The 18,922-nt window shown below is 37.2% G+C and overlaps 1 protein-coding gene across 1 annotated transcript in view; it reads left to right on the forward strand.

Moving 5' to 3' along the window:
- The window catches only part of ITGA1 (integrin subunit alpha 1), a 179,653-nt gene that overhangs the window by 146,251 nt on the left and 14,480 nt on the right, over positions 1-18,922 (forward strand). Inside the window, 10 exon segments of the mRNA XM_021076769.1 lie at positions 2,134-2,170; positions 2,173-2,213; positions 6,709-6,785; positions 8,078-8,167; positions 9,664-9,766; positions 13,822-13,935; positions 15,287-15,385; positions 15,532-15,636; positions 16,587-16,679; positions 18,803-18,919. Coding sequence (XP_020932428.1) covers positions 2,134-2,170; positions 2,173-2,213; positions 6,709-6,785; positions 8,078-8,167; positions 9,664-9,766; positions 13,822-13,935; positions 15,287-15,385; positions 15,532-15,636; positions 16,587-16,679; positions 18,803-18,919 — 876 coding nt within the window.

The raw sequence follows: 18,922 nt of genomic DNA on the forward strand, positions 1-18,922 counted from the left end.
TGTCTTTTGTCTTTTTTAGGGCCACACCCACAACATATGGAGGTTCCCAGGCTAGGGTCTAATCAGAGCTGATGCTGCCAGCCTACACCAGAACCACAGCAATGCCAGATCTGAGCTGCACCCGTGACCTACACCACAGCTCACGGCAACACTAGATCCTCAACCCACTGAGCAAGGCCAGGGATGGAACCTCATGGTTCCTAGTAGGATTCGATTCTGCTGCGTCACGACAGGAACTCCAGAGTTTTTATTATTTTGGCAATAACATACAGCTGCATAAGATGCTATATCAAGATTAATTAATATTTCCAAACTTGAACTTTGCTTTTAATTCTGATTTCTGAGTGGATTCCCCTGCATTACAATTCTATATAAATTTATAAATTAGTAATATATATGATACCTATTAAAAACAAATATACTTATTATATATATTAAAACTTTGTCTAGGAGTTCCCGTCGTGGCGCAGTGGTTAACGAATCCGACTAGGAACCATGAGGTTGCGGGTTCGGTCCCTGCCCTTGCTCAGTGGGTTAACGATCCGGCGTTGCCGTGAGCTGTGGTGTAGGTTGCAGACACGGCTCGGATCCCGCGTTGCTGTGGCTCTGGCGTAGGCCGGTGGCTACAGCTCCGATTCAACCCCTAGCCTGGGAACCTCCATATGCCGTGGGAGCGGCCCAAGAAATAGCAACAACAACAACAACAACAACAAAAAGACAAAAGACAAAAAAAAAAACTTTGTCTAGTTTCTATCAGTTCAGATTTTCACTGATATTTCTCTCCATTTATTAGGATATCACTTAGGAACATGAAACTAAGCTTTAAAACATGTCCTATATTTCTGGCACATATTTTAGATTCAGTAAAGCATTTTAATAAAAAATTCAAATGTACAGGAGTCCCCACTGTGGCTGAGTGGAAACAAATCTGACTAGCATCAGTGAGGACACAGGTTCAATCCCTGGCCTCGCTCAGTGGTTGAGGATCTGGCATTGCCGTGGCCTGTGGTGTAGGTTGTAGATGCAACTCAGATATGGCATTGCTGTGGTTGTGGCTGTGGCTAGCAGCTGTTAGCTCGAATTCAACCCCTAGCCTGGGAACCTCCACATGCTGCAGGTGTGGCCCTAAAAAGACAAAAAAAAAAAAAAAAAAAAAAAAAAAAAAAAAAAAAAGTCCAAATGTACAAAGTGATTCTGGGAAAATATTACTACTGAACTTTTCTCAGAGAAGGGAACTATATTAAAATCATTATCTCTCCTTCAAATGACTTCATGGCCTTGGCAGAAGGGTAGAGCCATGAAATCAACAAGGCTTCTTTCCTACTTCTATTAACAACAACAATAGTAACAATAGTAATGTCAGGCTTTTCTTGAGTCATATGATGGGCCAGGCACTGTTCTATAGCCTCTACTTATTTAATTCTGATTAATTCTTTTGCAGGCAGGTATTATTGTACAACAGAGATTCTAAGATAAACCCGGTTTTTTTCCCACACTTTAACATTTCTGTAATGGCATTTTATAATTAATATGTTTACTTAATAGGCTGCATTGTTGTTTCCTTCTTATTGGTATATAAAATATTGGTGCATATTCAAGGGCATTTCCAATTTGATGAGTTAGAGTTTGACTAAACTGACTTCACAGAAAATCAGGCCCAGAGAGGTGAGAAGTCCTGACAAGGCTAAAGCTCCCAGTGGTGGAGCCAGACTTTAAATCCCGGTCATCCCAACTCAGAGTTCAAGCCCTTAGCCACTCCTCCACTGACCACTATTCACTGTGGCTTCCATGCAGCTGTCCAGTATGTGTGGCTTATTTGCCGCAGCCACCTAATCGCCCTGTGAGATAGATGCTGTTGCACTTGCGTTTTTCAGCAGAAGATCTAGGCAGGCTTGTGTGATGTACATCCCCGAAGTTAAGGATGCCTTTATCCTACAGCCATCCTTAACACCAGCAATGTTTTCACGTTGCGTGGGTTGGGAGACAGGTGATCCCAGAATGCTGTGACTCTCCCCACTATCCTGAGTAACAGAGCTTAGCAAGGCAGAGTCTAAGGCACAGCTAGGAAAATTCCAGAAAACCAAGCTCAAGTATTTCACCTGTGTGTCTGCTCTGTTTACTTTCTCTTCCTAGGCTATCCAGAAAGACAGTTGTGAATCCAATCATAACATCACTGTAAAGTTGGATACCCTTTCCTGAGAAAAGGAGAAGTGGTAAGCAAATTATAGAAAATACATGTGGCAATTGGATACGAAAAATAATATTCTCTAAGCCAAATATATAAATCCTTCTAATGGCAGTTTAGGGTGATGTAGATGAAGTACACGGAATTCAAAATCTTGAGATTTTTAGAATCAAAAGGCAATTATTGCATCAGTCAAACTCAAACCGCAAGACAAAATTTAAAATCTATACTAAATAGCTTTCTTATAAAATGGAGCTGGGAAATTTTGGTTGAAGTCTCCTATGCAATAGGCTTTTCCAGCTTACAGGAAAAAGAATCTCTCAAACCAGTTGGTTTAGAACTTGTATAGGAACTCTACTTTCATTTCTTTTTCTTTTTTCAGTAATAACCTCACTGAGATATGATTCACACACCATATGATTCACTCACGTAAAATGTGCAATTCAAGAGTTCCCATTGTGGAGTTCCCGTCGTGGCTCAGTGGTTAACTAATCCTACTAGGAACCATGAGGTTGCGGGTTCAATCCCTGGCCTTGCTCAGTGGGTTAAGGATCCACCGTTGCCATGAGCTGTGGTGTAGGCTGCAGACGTGGCTCGGATCCCGAGTTGCTGTGGCTCTGGTGTAGGCCGGTGGCTACAGCTTCGATTGGACCCCTAGCCTGGGAACCTCCATATGCCATGAGAGTGGCCCAAGAAATGGCAAAAAGACAAAAAAAAAAAAAAAAAAAAGAGTTCCCATTGTGACTCAGCAGCAACAAACCCAAATAGTATCCATGAGAAAGCAGTTTGATCCCAGGCCTCACTCAGTGAGTTAAGGATCTGGTGTTGCCGTGAGTTGTGTCGTAGGTTGCAGAGGCAGCTCAAATCCAGCGTTGCTGTGGCTCTGGTGTAGGCAGGCAGATGTAGCTCTGATTGACCGCTGGCCTAGGACCTTCCATGTGCTGTGTGGGTTTGGCCCTAAAAAGAAAATCAATCAATCAGTCAATAAAATGTACAATTCAGGGAGTTCTCTGGTGGTCTAGTGATTAGGATTTGTTATTTTACTGCTGCCACCTGGTTCAATCCCTGATCTAGGAACTGAGATCTCACATCAAGCTGCTGCATGCTGCAGCCAAAAAAAAAAAATTGTAATTCAGTGGGTTTTAGTATATTCACCAAATTGTGAATTGTGCAACCATCAACACAATCAATCTTAGAACATTTTCACCCAGGCAACCACTAACCTACTTTCTTTCTCTATGGATTTGCCTATTCTGACATTTCATACAAATGGAATCATACAATATGCAGTATTTTGTGACTGGCTTTTTTCACTTAGCATAACGTTTTCAAGGTTCATCCATTTATCAGTAATTCACTTTTTTATTTCCAAATAATATTCCATTTTGTGGCTATATCATATTTTATTTATTCATTTATCAGTTGATGAGCATTTAGGTTGTTTCCACTTTTTTGTCTACTGTAAATAATATTGCTAAGAATATTTGTGTATAGGAGTTCCCGTCGTGGTTCAGTGGTTAACGAATCCAACTAGGAACCATGAGGTTGCGGGTTTGATCCCTGGCCTTGCTCAGTGGGTTAAGGATCCGGCGTTGCCATGAGCTGTGGTGTAGGTTTCAGACACGGCTCAGATTCTGCATTGCTGTGGCTCTGGCGTAGGCCAGTGGCTACAGCTCCGATTGGACCCCTAGCCTGGGAACTTCCATATGCCGCAGGAGCAGCCCAAGAAATGGCAAAAAGACAAAAAAAAAAAAAAAAAGAATATTTGTGTACAGTTTTGATGTGGACACATGTTTTCAGTTCTCTTGGGTATAAACTTAGGGTTGCAATTGCTGGATTGCATGGTAACTATGTGCAACATTTTGGGGAACCGCAAAACTGTTTTCCAAAGTGGCTGTGCCCTTTTGCATTCCTACCAACAGTGTACCAGCTTTCCAATTTTTATGCATTTTTCACTCCCTGTATTTTTTATTATAACCATCCTAGTGGGTGTGGAGTAGTATCATTGTGGGGGTTTTTTTTTCTTGTTTTTTGTTTTGCTTTTCAGGCCGCACCCATGGCATATGGAAGTGCCCAGGCTAGGGTCAAATCGAAGCTACAGCTGCTGGCCTACACCTCAGCCACAGCAATGCCAGATCCTCAACCCACTGAGCAAGCCCAGGGATCAAACCCACGTTGTCATGGATGCTAGTCAGATTCGTTTCCACTAAGCCACGACGGGAACTCCTAAAATAAGAAGATACTTTACTTGACTTAGACTTAAATTTAAAAAAGAAAAATACTCTCCCTGTATTTATTTCAACTTCCTTACACTATAATATTTTATAAGACTTCAAAATAGATCCCTAATGTCTTTAACACACATACTAAAAAGTTGATAAACACTGGCTCGAACATCTGGAAATGGCAGATGTCTATCAAGTCCTAAATGATAGATCATCTATAATGACATCTTTTAGCTCTTCTTTTCGCAAATGATAATTCAAAAAGGCCTTTTACCTTATCACATGTGGCCTGGCTACTAGCGATGCAGAAAACTATGAATCACAGTAATTATCATTAAATTCAATAAATCTTTTCTATGTCTATTTTAGCTTATGGAACCAACTAGATGTACCAATTTTCTTTTGGAACCCTGTCATGAAGTCTGCTTCTTGACTATCCCAAATGAAATATGTTGTGAAATTGCATTTCATCCCTACAAATCTATAAAATACATATCACTTCTGAAAAAACTATACCCATAATTCCTCTACTTTGACATGGAAATAAGAAACGTCAATTCATGTCTACTCCTTTGGCCACTTTAATTAATTATGGATTTATCTCTATTTCCTAAGGAATAATGTTGCTCCTTGTATTATATCCTAATCATTGGAGACATTAATTAAAATCTTAATTTCTTAACTATTTCCTCCTCTCTTTCACAATTTCTTTTTTTTTTTTTTTTTTTTTTTTTTTGCCTTTTTGCCTTTTTGCCTTTTTGTCTTTTCTAGGGCTGCTCCCTCGGCATATGGAAGATCCCAGGCTAGGGGTCCAATCAGAGCTGTAGCCACCGGCCTACACCAGAGCCACAGCAACGCGGGATCGGAGCCACTTCTGCAGCCTACACCGCAGCTCACAGCAACGCCGGATCCTTAACCCACTGAGCAAGGTCAGGGATCGAACCCGCAACCTCATGGTTCCTAGTAGGATTCGTTAACCACTGAGCCATGACGGGAACTCCAACTTTCGAACTTTCTTGATGGTTAGAATAAAAGTGTATATCAGAGTGTCTCATTATCATCAATAGAGAGATGGAAAGATAATGTGCAAGTAGGTTTTACCTGGGCTTTATACTTAGAATATATTTCTAATGTGCAGTGTAAGCATTTCAGGATCCAATGAATATGCATAGACAGCTTCTTCAGCCCCACTTCTCTACTAGTCTCTCCCCTCCTCTGAAGACTCAGCAGGAATGCCAAGACAAATGTTCAGTCCAGTCAGAGGGCCAAGGACAGTCGGGGAAAGAGTGCACGGAGAGACTTGGGTGACTTGACCACCCAATAAAGCTTCTACTGGAATTGTGGTTACAATTTCAAAGCAAGAAGAAAACTGCAGCGTTGCAGATTCTTAGAAGAACTACTTCTCATTTTAATGTAACTCAAAAAACATGTGGGAGAAGAAAATACAAAAGAAAATTCTACACATAATAGGGTCCAACCACGCAAATCTCAAGACTCATGAATTCTAGTCATCTCTTCTATAAATGGTGCCTAAACTGATTAAAAGAGCTTTAAGTATCATACCTTGTCCTGTCTAGCACTTAATCACAAAGATAGAATTTTAGGTGGTATTTATCAGTTGTACATGTTGTACTATCAATTTTGCTGGACCAAATTCCAAAACACCTCAGCACAAACTAAGATTAGCTTGAAAATCAGCAATTGGGCTGGTTAAGTATTGTTATGAGGCCTCTTGGACTAAAATTATGCTGATGACATATTTCTTCAAATGAGTGATCTAGGTTTTGGTTTCCCTGTGGCGTTTATGAAGAGACATGAATTATATGATTCATGTGCTCAGGCAGAGTTTCTGGAAAGTGAGTTACCTGTATCAGAGTGTCAGTAAAACAGAAACACTCTCCCATTTTTTAGTTATTGTTTTAACTATGGAATTTGTAAGCAAAACTCACGGCTTTTTAAAATTATGATTATTATAGTTTATTCTAAATACCAAGACTTTTGTTTTGTTTTACAGTGTTTTTGTTATTCCTTGACGATCTACAACATTTTTGCACTATCATATCACAGGAACCAAGAATGTTTTCCCCTGTTTTATAAAGAATATACATAGTTGGTTACTGGTACTTGAAGTTTCTGTTTTAAAGAGGCTTTGATTATGACCATTTCATAATTACATTATTTATGATTGTGACCTGGAAACCTATGTTAATATAATCAAATGTCATTTATATAATTAATATTTTAATCAAAGCAAACATTCTACTTTTATCTGTTACTAAAGGCATTTTTATTTTATAGGTAACATTCAAAATATTATTTCAGTTTAACACATCTTATCTCATGGAAAATGTGGTCATTCATTTAAGTGCAACAAGGTTGGTTTATATGTGTGCATGAGTGTCTGTGTATGCATGTATATGATTTCTTTCTTGTATTTATAATATTTTGTTTTGTAGACTCACTGGAACTTCTTACAGCTTTTATGGGATCAGTAGATGTAGAAGACAGTAAACCCCTTTGTTTCACAAAAACGTTGTTAATAATTACCAAAATAAAAAAATTTTCATTTAATAGAAATAGATTAAACCATTGGTTCTATGAACTATAAAAGATGTTGTAACACATCACTTATATCTGCTATATTGCATTTAAATTCATTAAAAATTGTATAGACTCTGCTAATTTAAAAACTTTTCCTGGTTACCCATCAAGTTTCAATGGAATTATTAGAGGGACTTAGTTTTAATGATACATTTTTATTAATAAATTTTATTCAAAGCAGTCAAAGCTTCTGAAAGATGGTGTGGAATATACAAACTAAAAATAGCAAAGTCTAGTAAAGAAATTGATAATAATAATGAAAGTTAATACTTTTTGAGTCTTGCCTATATCCTAGGCACAATGTTAAGAATTTTACCCTTATTGCTCATTTATCATCATTTATTAATAATTTAATGATAAAATCCCCATTTCATAGCTGAAGAAACTAAAGCACAAAGAAATGAAATAACTTTTCCCAAACTGAGTCAAAGTACATGAACAATCCCATGATCTCTGACCCCAGAGCCAGTGTTGGTAACTACTATACCACTTGTACATGATTTTTATTTAATCCAGGAGAGAATGAGGTATGTGTATGCATTTACAGAATATATAACTGAAATAATAACTCAGATCAGTGGGCAGGGGAGTCAATGATCAACAGATAATATAGGCATCAAGTCTAAAGCAAGTCGAAAAGAGAAAGATTTTAGATTCACTCTGCTGTGTGATCCTAAGTCATGTCTCTTTACAAAGACCGTGTCCGTGATAAATAAGGATCACCTGTGTGATCTGTATTAAAAACCACGAATTCATGAATCCTAACTTGGACCTTCTAAATCCATATTTTTCTAGGAGAGAAGCCTAAAGATCTGTGTATTTAACTATCGGCCCAAGGATACTTATCATTATTGAGAAAACTTATACTAGTTCAGTGTGGTTTTCAACCCCTGCTGCACTTCACAATCCCCTGTGGATCTCTGATCTCCCACTCCACACAGAACTTTTTTTAAAAAATCAAGAATTCCATTCTTTTGGTGCTTTGATTTAGTCACCAAATGCTTAGAAACATCTCTAAAGAGTCCATGGGTTAATGATTTCTCCGACTGTGCTCTATGTTTTCTAGTGACAGTGAAGAGCCTCCTGAAGCCCTTTTTGATAATGAAGTAAACATTTCTGTTCCTGTGAAATATGAAGCTGGGCTACAGTTTTACAGGTAGGCGCACCCCACAATCTTATGTTGATGCCTTTCTATTGACCCAGTGGTTCTCAGGTTGTGGTCTCAGGCCAAGGGCGTCAGAATCACCTGGGAGCAGATTAGAGCCACCGATTCTCTGTCCCTACCCCCCAGACCTACTGAATCAGAAATTCTGGGGCTGAGGCCTAGAAAACTATATTAACCCTTTCAGGTGATTCTCATGTGCTGTAAAGTTTGAGAACAAGCATCCTCAGTAATCTAAAAGATGAGTACCAGTGAGTGATTACCAGATTGCATTAGCAGTCCAGTCTTCACTCCTAAACGCAAGCTGTGGACCCAGAGATCCTTCACAAGAGGCAATGCTCTTAGAGGTCCCTAGTGAACTTCTTGGCTATCATTCTTATTGTGTTGGATCTAATCTGGACATGCAAGATTAAATCAATGTTCCTTGACAAGAACTATTTATTTCCTCCATTATTCATAAACTGTCCTTTTTCCTAAGAACCTCTGATCTATCCAAATACCAATTATGGTGGCAAACTTGCATAAGGAGGAATCCAAGCTTTTGCTAAATAAATACGTGACATGTACAAAAAAGTACAAGAATCTGTGGCAAGTTTAGTCTAAGAGTCTTATCACTTTTTTAATTTATTGTCTTTTACTGGTGATAGACCATAAAAATGAGAGGATTATAAGATAAACAAGTAGACTTTGCTTACATTTCTTAGCCTTTAAATTCTATTGGCTACTTTCTACCTTGCTGCTTCCACTTCTGTTGAAGTACACTGACTTTTCCTAAGAATTTTTCATTTATTTAAAATCAGATTAAGGGGAGTTCCCTAGTAGCCTAGGTTAAGGATTTGGCCTTGTCACTGCTGTGGCTCGGGTTCGGTCCCTGGCCCGGGAATTTCTGCATGCTGCAAGTGCAGCCCAAAAAAGTCAAATTTTGGAAAGCATATAAATATGTTTTTTCTTCTCTTAACTAAAGTGCTGCTTTTCAATATGTTTATATTATATTTCATTCTACCAACTTCATCCAAAGAACATGAGAATTTTTATGGAAAAGATTGAATTTTTAAGTTTAGCCATAAATGTAGGACTTTAAATTATGAAAAAGTAACACATTTTTAAATCTATTTAAATTCAGCACTATTAAAAAATCCAAGTTTTAACCTGACTATTCACTAAGTGTAAATGATATTAGTGAATTCATAGAAACTTTTCACTTGGTAACAATGAAACTTTTACTTTAAAAACTATACATATTTTAGTATTTTAAGGTGAAATAAGCATCAGTGACTATTGAATTAAATTCAATAGTAATCTTTCTGACCTTCCTCAAAGATTTAACTTTAGGTTTCAGGGTAAAAGAATTTGCCTTTGCTTTGAAATCTCTATAAGTATTTTTTGTAGAATTACCTGACATGAAGGAAAAAAAAAAAAAAAGAATGAGGTCAAGTAAAAATTAAACTTTGTTGTGTTTTACTTTTCTTTTTCTAATTAATTCTTTTAAGCTCTGCAAGTGAGTACCACATTTCAATTGCGGCAAATGAAACAGTTCCTGAAGTTATTAGTTCTACCGAGGACATTGGAAATGAAATTAATATCTTCTACTTGGTAAGAAAATATCTCTATATTAGTGTTTTAAAAGAGTTATTTATGAGTTTCTAAGTTAAATAAAAGTATTAACAGACACAAAGAAACATGTTGGTTCAACAGTTAATCTTGGAATTCCCATTGTAACTCAGCAGGTTAAGAACCCAGCTAGTATCCACGAGGATACAGGTCCATCCATCCCTGGCCTCACTAAGTGTGTTAAGGATCTGGCATTGCTGCAAGTGTAGTGTAGGTCAAAATGTGGCTGGGATCCAGCGTTGCTGTGGCGTTGGCCAGGCACTGCAGCTCTGATTCGACCCCTAGCCTGGGAATTTCCATATGCTGCAAGTGTGACCTTAAAAAGGAAAAAAAAAACAAAACAAAAATGAAAAACAGTTAATTTTTACATTCCAACATATTTTTCTTTATAATTTCCCTAATTTAAAGTAATTTTATTTAATTATGCTTCAAAGCAACTTTAGAGACCTAAGTCTCTAATTTTCTGATAAGACACAATTAATTAGAAGGACTTCCTAGAAAAAATAAACTAGTGAACCAGGTAGACACTACCTATCAACCCGTAGACTTTATTTGCATTTATTTTTTGTAGTATGGCTGAGAAAAAGCACTTTTTTAAAATAACATGACTGTTTAATTTCTTTTTTTTTTTTTTTTTTTTTTTTTGTCTTTTCTAGGCCACACCTGCAGCATACGGAGGTTCCCAGGCTAGGGGAACTGTAGCCGCCAGCCTATGCCACCTCCACAGCAACAAGGGATCCAGGCTGCATCTGCAACCTACACCACAGCTCACGGCAACACCAGATCCTTAATGTACTGAGTGAGGCCAGGGATCGAACCTTCAACCTCAAGGTTTCTAGTCGGATTCGTTAACCACTGAGCCACAACGGGAACTCTGCATGACTGTTTCAGAAATTGATTATTTCAGATTGTCTTGGTAATAATTTTTTTACTCAACAAATAAATTTGTGTCTTATTCTGCTCCTTGCTACCTGTCATGTGTATTATGTCATAACTTACTGATGTTCCTACTATTTCCTCCTTAAATGATGTTTTCTACTATAACCTTTATTTTGCCTTTTAAACCATTCATAACAAACTTTTCCTGACCACAATAGTAAACAGTTATGGAGTTGAGCCAGATTGTCATTTTAGGTAATGCCTATTTACAGACACAGACCCGAATTAATGTTATTCAAGTAAAATAGCATCTAATTCAAATGATTTAGATCTATATTCAAAATTATGGAATAATATAAATTAGAGTAGGTGAAGATGCTCTCGATCTCTTTGGGAATTGCCATCGAGGGAAGAGGAAATTCTCTAGCAACGTGGAAATAAATGAATACTCTCAAGGACATTTCATTGTTTTTATTTGTGCCCTTTGCTGAAATGCCTACAACAATTTATACCTAGGAAGTTAATATGGATGCCAGTCACTCTGCAACTGGGATAAATTGTTGAGATTTAGGCTACCAGATTTTTCTAGTCCCATTAGCTTTTCCTGGACTAGAGAATTCAGCAAACAACAAGGAAAAAAAGGAAAGAAAGAAAAAAAAGGGAAGGAAGAAGAAAGAAAGGTAGGAAGGAAGGAGGAGAGGGAGGGAATCTGAATGTTATAGACTTCATGCATTGTCACTTCTTCTAAGGGTCTAGACTCAAAACAGGTACTCTCAAACTATTCAAGTTATGTTGATATAAATAACATCATTAAGAATATCTCTAAGGGTTGCCCTGGTGGCACAGCAGGTTAAGAATCCAGCATTGTCACTGCAGTGGCTCAGCCCACTGCTGTGGTGAGGGTTCAGTTCCTGGCCCAGGAACTTCTGCATGCTGTGGGTGACCCAGTAACTTTACTGCTAGAAATTTACCTTAGGAAATTACTGGTGGCACAAACAGATTTATGCCCAAAGATACTCTTAGCAATGCTATTTATAGTAGCTTAAAAATTAAAACCTGGGCATAACCTAAAAGCTTAACAACATGAATTTGCTTAATTTATTATATAGTTATTACATGGGGAGACAGCTGTTATAATAGTTTAGAGAACACTTTCTGGAGTTAAATTTCTGCTATCTACCAGCTCTTTGACCTAGGAAGTTCTTTATTCTCATTTAAACCATATTTCCTCATAGATAGAACAGGAATAATAAGAGAATCTACCTCATAGGACTGTTAACTGGGTCAAAGCAATAATGCAAGTAAGAAAATTAGCACAGTGCCTAGAAAAATCAGCAATAAATACTGGTGTTGTGATTGTCATTAGTGGCTAATAAAAATCATATTCTGAAAGAATCTCTTAGGTTTATGAGAAGATGCCATGACATAATAAATTTAACAAATAGAACACCAAATTTCGTATTTTACAAGATACAGATTTTATGAAATGTGCATATACGCTAGTATAAAAGGTAATTTGTACAATAAGATGTTACCAATGTAGTAGAATTATAGGAAACTTTCTGACTTTCAGTATTTTCCAATAGTTCTATAAGGAACTTATGAAACTTTTTTCCTTTTTCTTTTAAGGGCGGCACTGTGGCATATGGAAGTTCCCAGGATGGTCAAATCACCGTTGCAGCTGCCAGCCTGCACCACAGCCACAGCAATGCCAGATCCAAGCCACATCTGTGACCTACACCACAGCAACGCTGGATCCTTAATGCACTGATTGAGGCCAGGGATTAAACCCGCATCCTCATGGATACTGCGTTGAGTTCTTAACCCTCTGAGCCACAATGGGGACTGCAGGAATGTTGGTTTTTTTAATCAGAAAGAATAAATGTGCATTACAGAATATATAATTTATGACTGAATATCAAGATACAGATGGAATTAGACGGGGAAGCCATGCCAGGCAAGCCCAGGGCATGTTCCAAAAGGAAGGTAAGCATCAGGGAGCATGGTTAAGACACCAAGCATGGCTGATCAGGAATCTCTAGAATTTCAAGATTAAAGGATGCATTTAATCTTCAACCACAAAAAAACAGCTCCAGATCTGAGTAGCTCTCAGTCTACAAGGCTCAGGTAGGTCAGCTCAATTTCCTGGGATCTGTCTCTATAGATTAAGAAGCACCCTGCTTGCCTAAGGATTCAGCTCAGGGAAGCCAAGAAAAAGGCTGAGGGCCTGGAGAAGGGGGCCCCACAGCTCCTGGTTGCCCCAAGTCAGTTGTACCTCTTCTGAGCAGGGGAGGACTTCTGAGCAGAGAATCCAGCTTCCTGCTGAACTTCATCCTGCCCCACCTTCCTCCCCTGTGAGCTACACTCACCGTTTGTGGCATGATGTGATGTTATGTGATAATTTTAAATTAGTGGGTAAAAGAGATGGGGATTGAGAGAAGAGTCAGTCTCCCTCTCAAGGGACTGAATTATCAACAGCCAGTGACACAAAAACCCTAGCTGTGAAGGGAGAGGATTTTGAAGGGAAGCAGACGGGGACCTGTTTTGCCTGTACTGGGGCACCAGATCCCATCTAGCTGGGTGAGAAATGATTTTGTAGGCTTGGGGAATTCCAGCAAGCTGGGTTGAGACAAACAAAAATACTCTCACCTGTTCTGAGTGAATCATGTCCATATTCTCCTTCCTTACTACCTCTAAAGACTGGTATGTTGGGAAGAACGATAAGCATAGCAAACTAACAAAAAAACTAGCTCTAATTCTGGGAAGATGAAGGCACAATATTGCAGCTGATGCATATGGCCACTGATCATTAAACAGCTTTATTTTTTGCTTGTTTAATCATGCCAATTCTATGGACAGTGCCATAACCTTTTGCATTCGTTTTGGGATTCAAAATATTAACCCAACTTAATTCATCAATTAAGAACTAGAATCCTGGAGTTCCCTTGTGGTGCAGTGGTTGGAAGTCCAGTGTTTTCACTGGAGCAGCTCAGGTTGCTGCTGGGGCATGAGTTTGATCCCTGGCCTGAGAACATAAACATGCTGCGGGTCCAGCCAAAACAATAACAACAACAAACCTACCAAAATGCTATATAATACAGAAAGAATGCTGTTTTAAAAGGAAGAAAGGATTATATTTCTTTTTTTTTCCCCTGTAGATTAGAAAAAGTGGGCAGTTTCCAATGCCCAAACTTAAGCTGTCCATTTCATTCCCCAACATGACATCAGATGGTTTTCCTGTATTGTACCTGAGTGGATGGTCATCTTCTGATGTAAGTCAGTGCCTCGGAGTTATGTCTTTATGTTATCTTCTTCAATTTGTGTCTAAAGTGTTTTGTTTTGCGTGCCACTTGCAATAAAGAGCTTTTACCCAAGTAATATGGAGAGGCATTTAGAAAATTATACTAGTAGTAGTAGTATAGTAGTGACTTCCACTGGTTATTTAGTAGATATACTGGTTCCTTACTGCTGCTGTGTAGCGAAGTACCCAATACCAATAAGCTAAAAACAACAGAAGTTTATTCTCTGGCAGCTGAGAAGGCAAGAAGTCTTAAAGTCAAGACTTCTTCATTGCTCCTAAACACACACAGCTTTACCCAAGACAGTACAATACTACCTGCTCATCCCAAATAATAGCAATATCACACCCCCTTTGTACCTATAGCACTGAATGAGTCTATATGGTAGTTTATTGTTATGGGTTAGCCTCTAAAACATAGAAAATCACAGTAAGTATTGACTTCATGCATGATTTCAGCATTTGAAAATCTCTTCTCTGCAGAGATTTTAAGTTATTTTCAGAAATCAAGAATAGCAACAGTGGTAGTTGGCTTGTAATGTTTAAATGTTTTCCTAAAGGCAAGGAAAACCTAAACCTATAGCATTTACTTTTAATCCAAAAAAGCAGGTTTGTGGGAATCTAGAAAACAATAAAATTAGACTTATCCTACTATTTATGAACATTCATCCATATTACCTTTTATCAGTAGAGAGTTCTAGAGAAGCAAAAGGTTTATTAGATTAAGTCTAGAAAAACAATTCAAGAACCAGCTCTCGTAAAAACATGGTGTTTTAACATCTATAGGGCTGCTTTCTTACATCTTCCTCCCACACAGACTAAGTGTCTTACCCTGGTGTATAGAGACTCCAAAAATATTATTGGATGAATACAGGCAAAAGTCCCTCCCTGGATGTTTTGGTTTGTTTATTATATAAACCATGATGTGAGCCAACATATTACCTAACAAATGCTAATCGTTTTTTTCCCCTCCATGGAGTTTAATTTTTTTTCAATTTTGTGGGCCTCTACGAACTAATTTTTGATGAAAACAAATTAATGAGTGTATTATTTATGTAATAGTTCTACCAGCATCCTTCCTTTTCTGTAACAACCTCACTGTTATCTACTGCAATTCAAAATGGCATGGTCACAGTAATTATTATCTGGGGTAAGGGCATATGGCTGGTGCAGAATAGTTACTTCCATGTTGCACACTTGTGAAGATGGATCTTTCATGTGTGGCAGTTGACTGTCATTCACATAAGCTTCCTATTCTTGCCGCAAGCCATTTTTCCCTCTGACATTTGTCATTGTCTGATAAAAGAAATATTTTTATTTCTTAGAATGCACACTGCAGACCCAGTAGCCTTCAGGATCCCTTCGGTATCAACTCTGGGAATAAGATGACTATATCCAAAGATCTTAAACGAGGCACCATGCAGGTAAATTAAAATTCCCGAGACAAGTGCTCATTTTACTTCGTGCTTTCCAAGTGAATAAACTCAACATCAACCTAAAAATAACTATCTTATCGACTATCTTAAGATATGGCAAGAATACTAATTTGTACCTCTGGGCATTTAAATAGGACTGCAGAACATGTAAATTTGCTACCATCATGTGTAATCTGATTCCTTCTGACATGAACCAAGTGAATGTTTCGCTTATCTTATGGAAACCAACTTTTATAAAAGTAAGTGATTATGCTGTTCTCTGCGATAATTGAACACTGTAAATAAATATTTGTTCATCACTTAGTAAAAGCAAAGCAGAGTGCTTTGGTAGAAAGAACCCAAGACTAGAAGCCTGAAGAAATGCGTCCCAAGCCCCAGCTCTACTAAACCAACTATTTGGGTGTCGTTTTTCCTCGTCTGTTAGTAACTAAGTTATCTCCAAGGTCCTCTTTCATGTGTATGCTTTTCTTTAAGTCTCTCTTGTTCTTTTCCTTTGCATTTCAACAGGTAAACACCAAAGTTTGTATAATACCAAAGTTGCACTTACCTTAAAACTTTAGAACTCGGTTAAAGGACAGAGTTATAGACAATCCTTGACACCATTAACAAAAAGTAGAGCTAACGTGTATGGTAGACTCATTGTATTAGATCAGACTACCTGTCTGTTTTGGAGGATATTTTTAATTCCTAATAAAATCAAATCCATATGACAATCAGCTACTTTAAAATTTAATCTTCTCTATATTATATTACTCTCTTAGAAGTATTTTTTAATTATATGAAATTTCCACTTTGGGGTTTGCTTGTATTAAGTTGCTGTTTTCCTAAGTCACAGATTATTGAATATTGGCAATTTCATGTTTAATCCTAAACAAGCTCCTATGTAAATCTCATTATTTGTTTCATATTCAGCGACATGAAAGGAGGGTAGGATTTAAGACTAAATCTGCATAGAAAGTGCTTTATTCAGAAAAATTCCCCATTCTAGGATCTAAGTGAGAATTTGAGTTAAGAGTCGGAAGGTGGACACACAGTCATCCTTTCATCCCATCAGTTCCATTTGGATGTTAAACCAGTGTTTCAATCTCTTAGAAATATTTCAGTTTGAAAAATTGCACTGCTCAGACATGACTAGCTCTCACTGTGATTAGCTCAATATATTGAAAATAAACCCTTCTTTGCTTTTCAGGTACATTTTTCCACCTTAAATCTTACTATAAGGGCAGAACTTGAAAGTGAAAATACATCATTAGTTTTAAGTGCTGGTAATCAAAAAAGAGAGGTAAGTGCCATTCCAAGTTTTGAAAACATTTTACATTTCACTCTGTTTTGTAACATAATGTTTTATATGTGCTTATAGTCCCTAAAACAGTGACTAGCACTGCTCTCAATAAGTGACAGACACTTTCTACTTCAAATTACACTTGATTAGCTTCAAGTGTGCTTTCAGTCTCGTTCTCCTTTGAAAGAAATGAGGCGGGGGGGAACATGATATTTACAATTAACATGCCATACTTGACTTTATTGCTTAAAACTATCACAGCAAATTGATGTTTTTACTTTCACCTTGATAACAAGTGATGCAATGGTAATTTTCCTCCTTAAAAACTGACATTGTAAAATGCAGTTGACATCTGAAGAACAGACTTGGAAAAAAATTTCTTTACAGAAAATATCTTTATACTGCATAGGAATACAGGTAAATTTTTTAAAGTGTTCTTTATTTAATCTTTGGGAAATTTGAAACAAAAATGAAGTATTCTTCCCCAATACAAATTTATGGTGGAGTAACAATAAAATGGTTTGAGTTTTTTCCTCCTGTCCTGTTATAAAATGAGGCCAAAGTACTTGTTACAGATACGGGCACTTCAACATAACTTCCCCTTTTATCATCCAGCATTTAAATATTTCATGTAGCTATCATGAGTCATAAAATAACACTGAGACATTTTAATTTTCTATTTCAAATTAGTACTTCTTTCAAGTACTTCCACAGTCTATGACTTCTAATATTCACCTTTTAAAAATATCTGCATATAATCTTAATGCATATAAGAGCACTTAGCTCAATAAATGGAAAGTTATTCCACACATAGGGAAGCTAAACTGTCACCAGTAAGTACCAAAAAATATGAGTATATATTATATTGGAAAAGAATACATTTTATTCCTAAATATATTTTGTTAAAATTTTACAATTTATTTCTTCTAAACATTGGTTCAAAATTCCCCATGGAACTGTTTATTCTACATTTTATCCTAAAAATCATAACTATTTAAGTCGTTAAAATGACTAAAAATGATCATTTTGTAGTTGTGTAATCTTAGAGAAGTCACCAATCCCATCCAGACTTCTGTTTCTGCACCTCTAAGTTCAGGGAATCATGTTAGATGTGTTTAAAGTCTGTTTTCAAAGGTCTGATTCTGTGTACATCTCAACTCCTGCCAGCTCTGTGTTCCCCATGCATCAGCAGTGACCTACCCGGAGCTGTTTGGATCAGTACCTACTCTATGCAAATATGTCCCCTGTTTCCTTTTTTACCTCTAACCTTCCCATCTAGGTTAAAGAATTGAGATGGCCCCCATTAAAGGCAAATATAAAACTTTGAGCTATTATTGGTCATTGACAGCTGCCTTGAATTACATTTTTTGTTTGTTCATTTGTTTGTTTCCTCAGAAACCTAAGGGATGGGACATAGGGCAGACAAATTTCATTGATTTGAGTGCCACATTGAGAGAGCTTGAGTAACTGGAATACCAAAAGCTGTCTCCTGCAAAGATTTACTTCCATTAAGACCTGATTTATAGATGCTAAGAGTATGTCAACTGGAATAGACAATGTGGCAGAGTAAAAAATACGCTGGAACAATGTATGCACAAATTCATTTATCTGTACACTTGTCATTGTGAAATTTACTGTATGAAAATTACACCTCAGTTTGTAAACAAAAAATAAATCACATTAGAATGGAATTAAAAATTAAAATTAGAATTAGAAGACCTACTCAGGTTTATGTGTCAACAACCCATGATGACATTCCAGCCCAAACTTATGCTATTATGATAATGCACTGGAGTCTATTAATAAATTTTAAAACACACAATCCTTTCTCCCCAAGGTAAATTCACTTCTACCCTTGAGCATTCTGATTCATAGACAGTTTCCTCTTTAGGTATGAATTTCTGAAGGGTAAGATTACACAATTGTTTTGGTAATAATACATTTGACATGGTTAGAGGTTTAGAATAGATGAAGACCACTTTAAAATGTAAATATTTTCTCTGTATGTAATAATGAGATCAAGTATTCTGTTTGGAAGAAAATTATAGCCTGTAAAAAGTCAGTGTAGTGGGAGTTCTAATAGGTGTTTATTAATGTTAACGATCTTGTTTCAAATGTTTCAGCTTGCTATTCAAGTATCCAAAGATGGGCTGCCTGGCAGAGTACCATTATGGGTTATCCTGTTGAGTGCTTTTGCTGGATTGTTGCTATTAATGCTGCTCATATTAGTACTGTGGAAGGTA

Source organism: Sus scrofa, chromosome 16, assembly GCF_000003025.6.
Source record: "Sus scrofa isolate TJ Tabasco breed Duroc chromosome 16, Sscrofa11.1, whole genome shotgun sequence".
NCBI lineage: Eukaryota > Metazoa > Chordata > Mammalia > Artiodactyla > Suidae > Sus > Sus scrofa.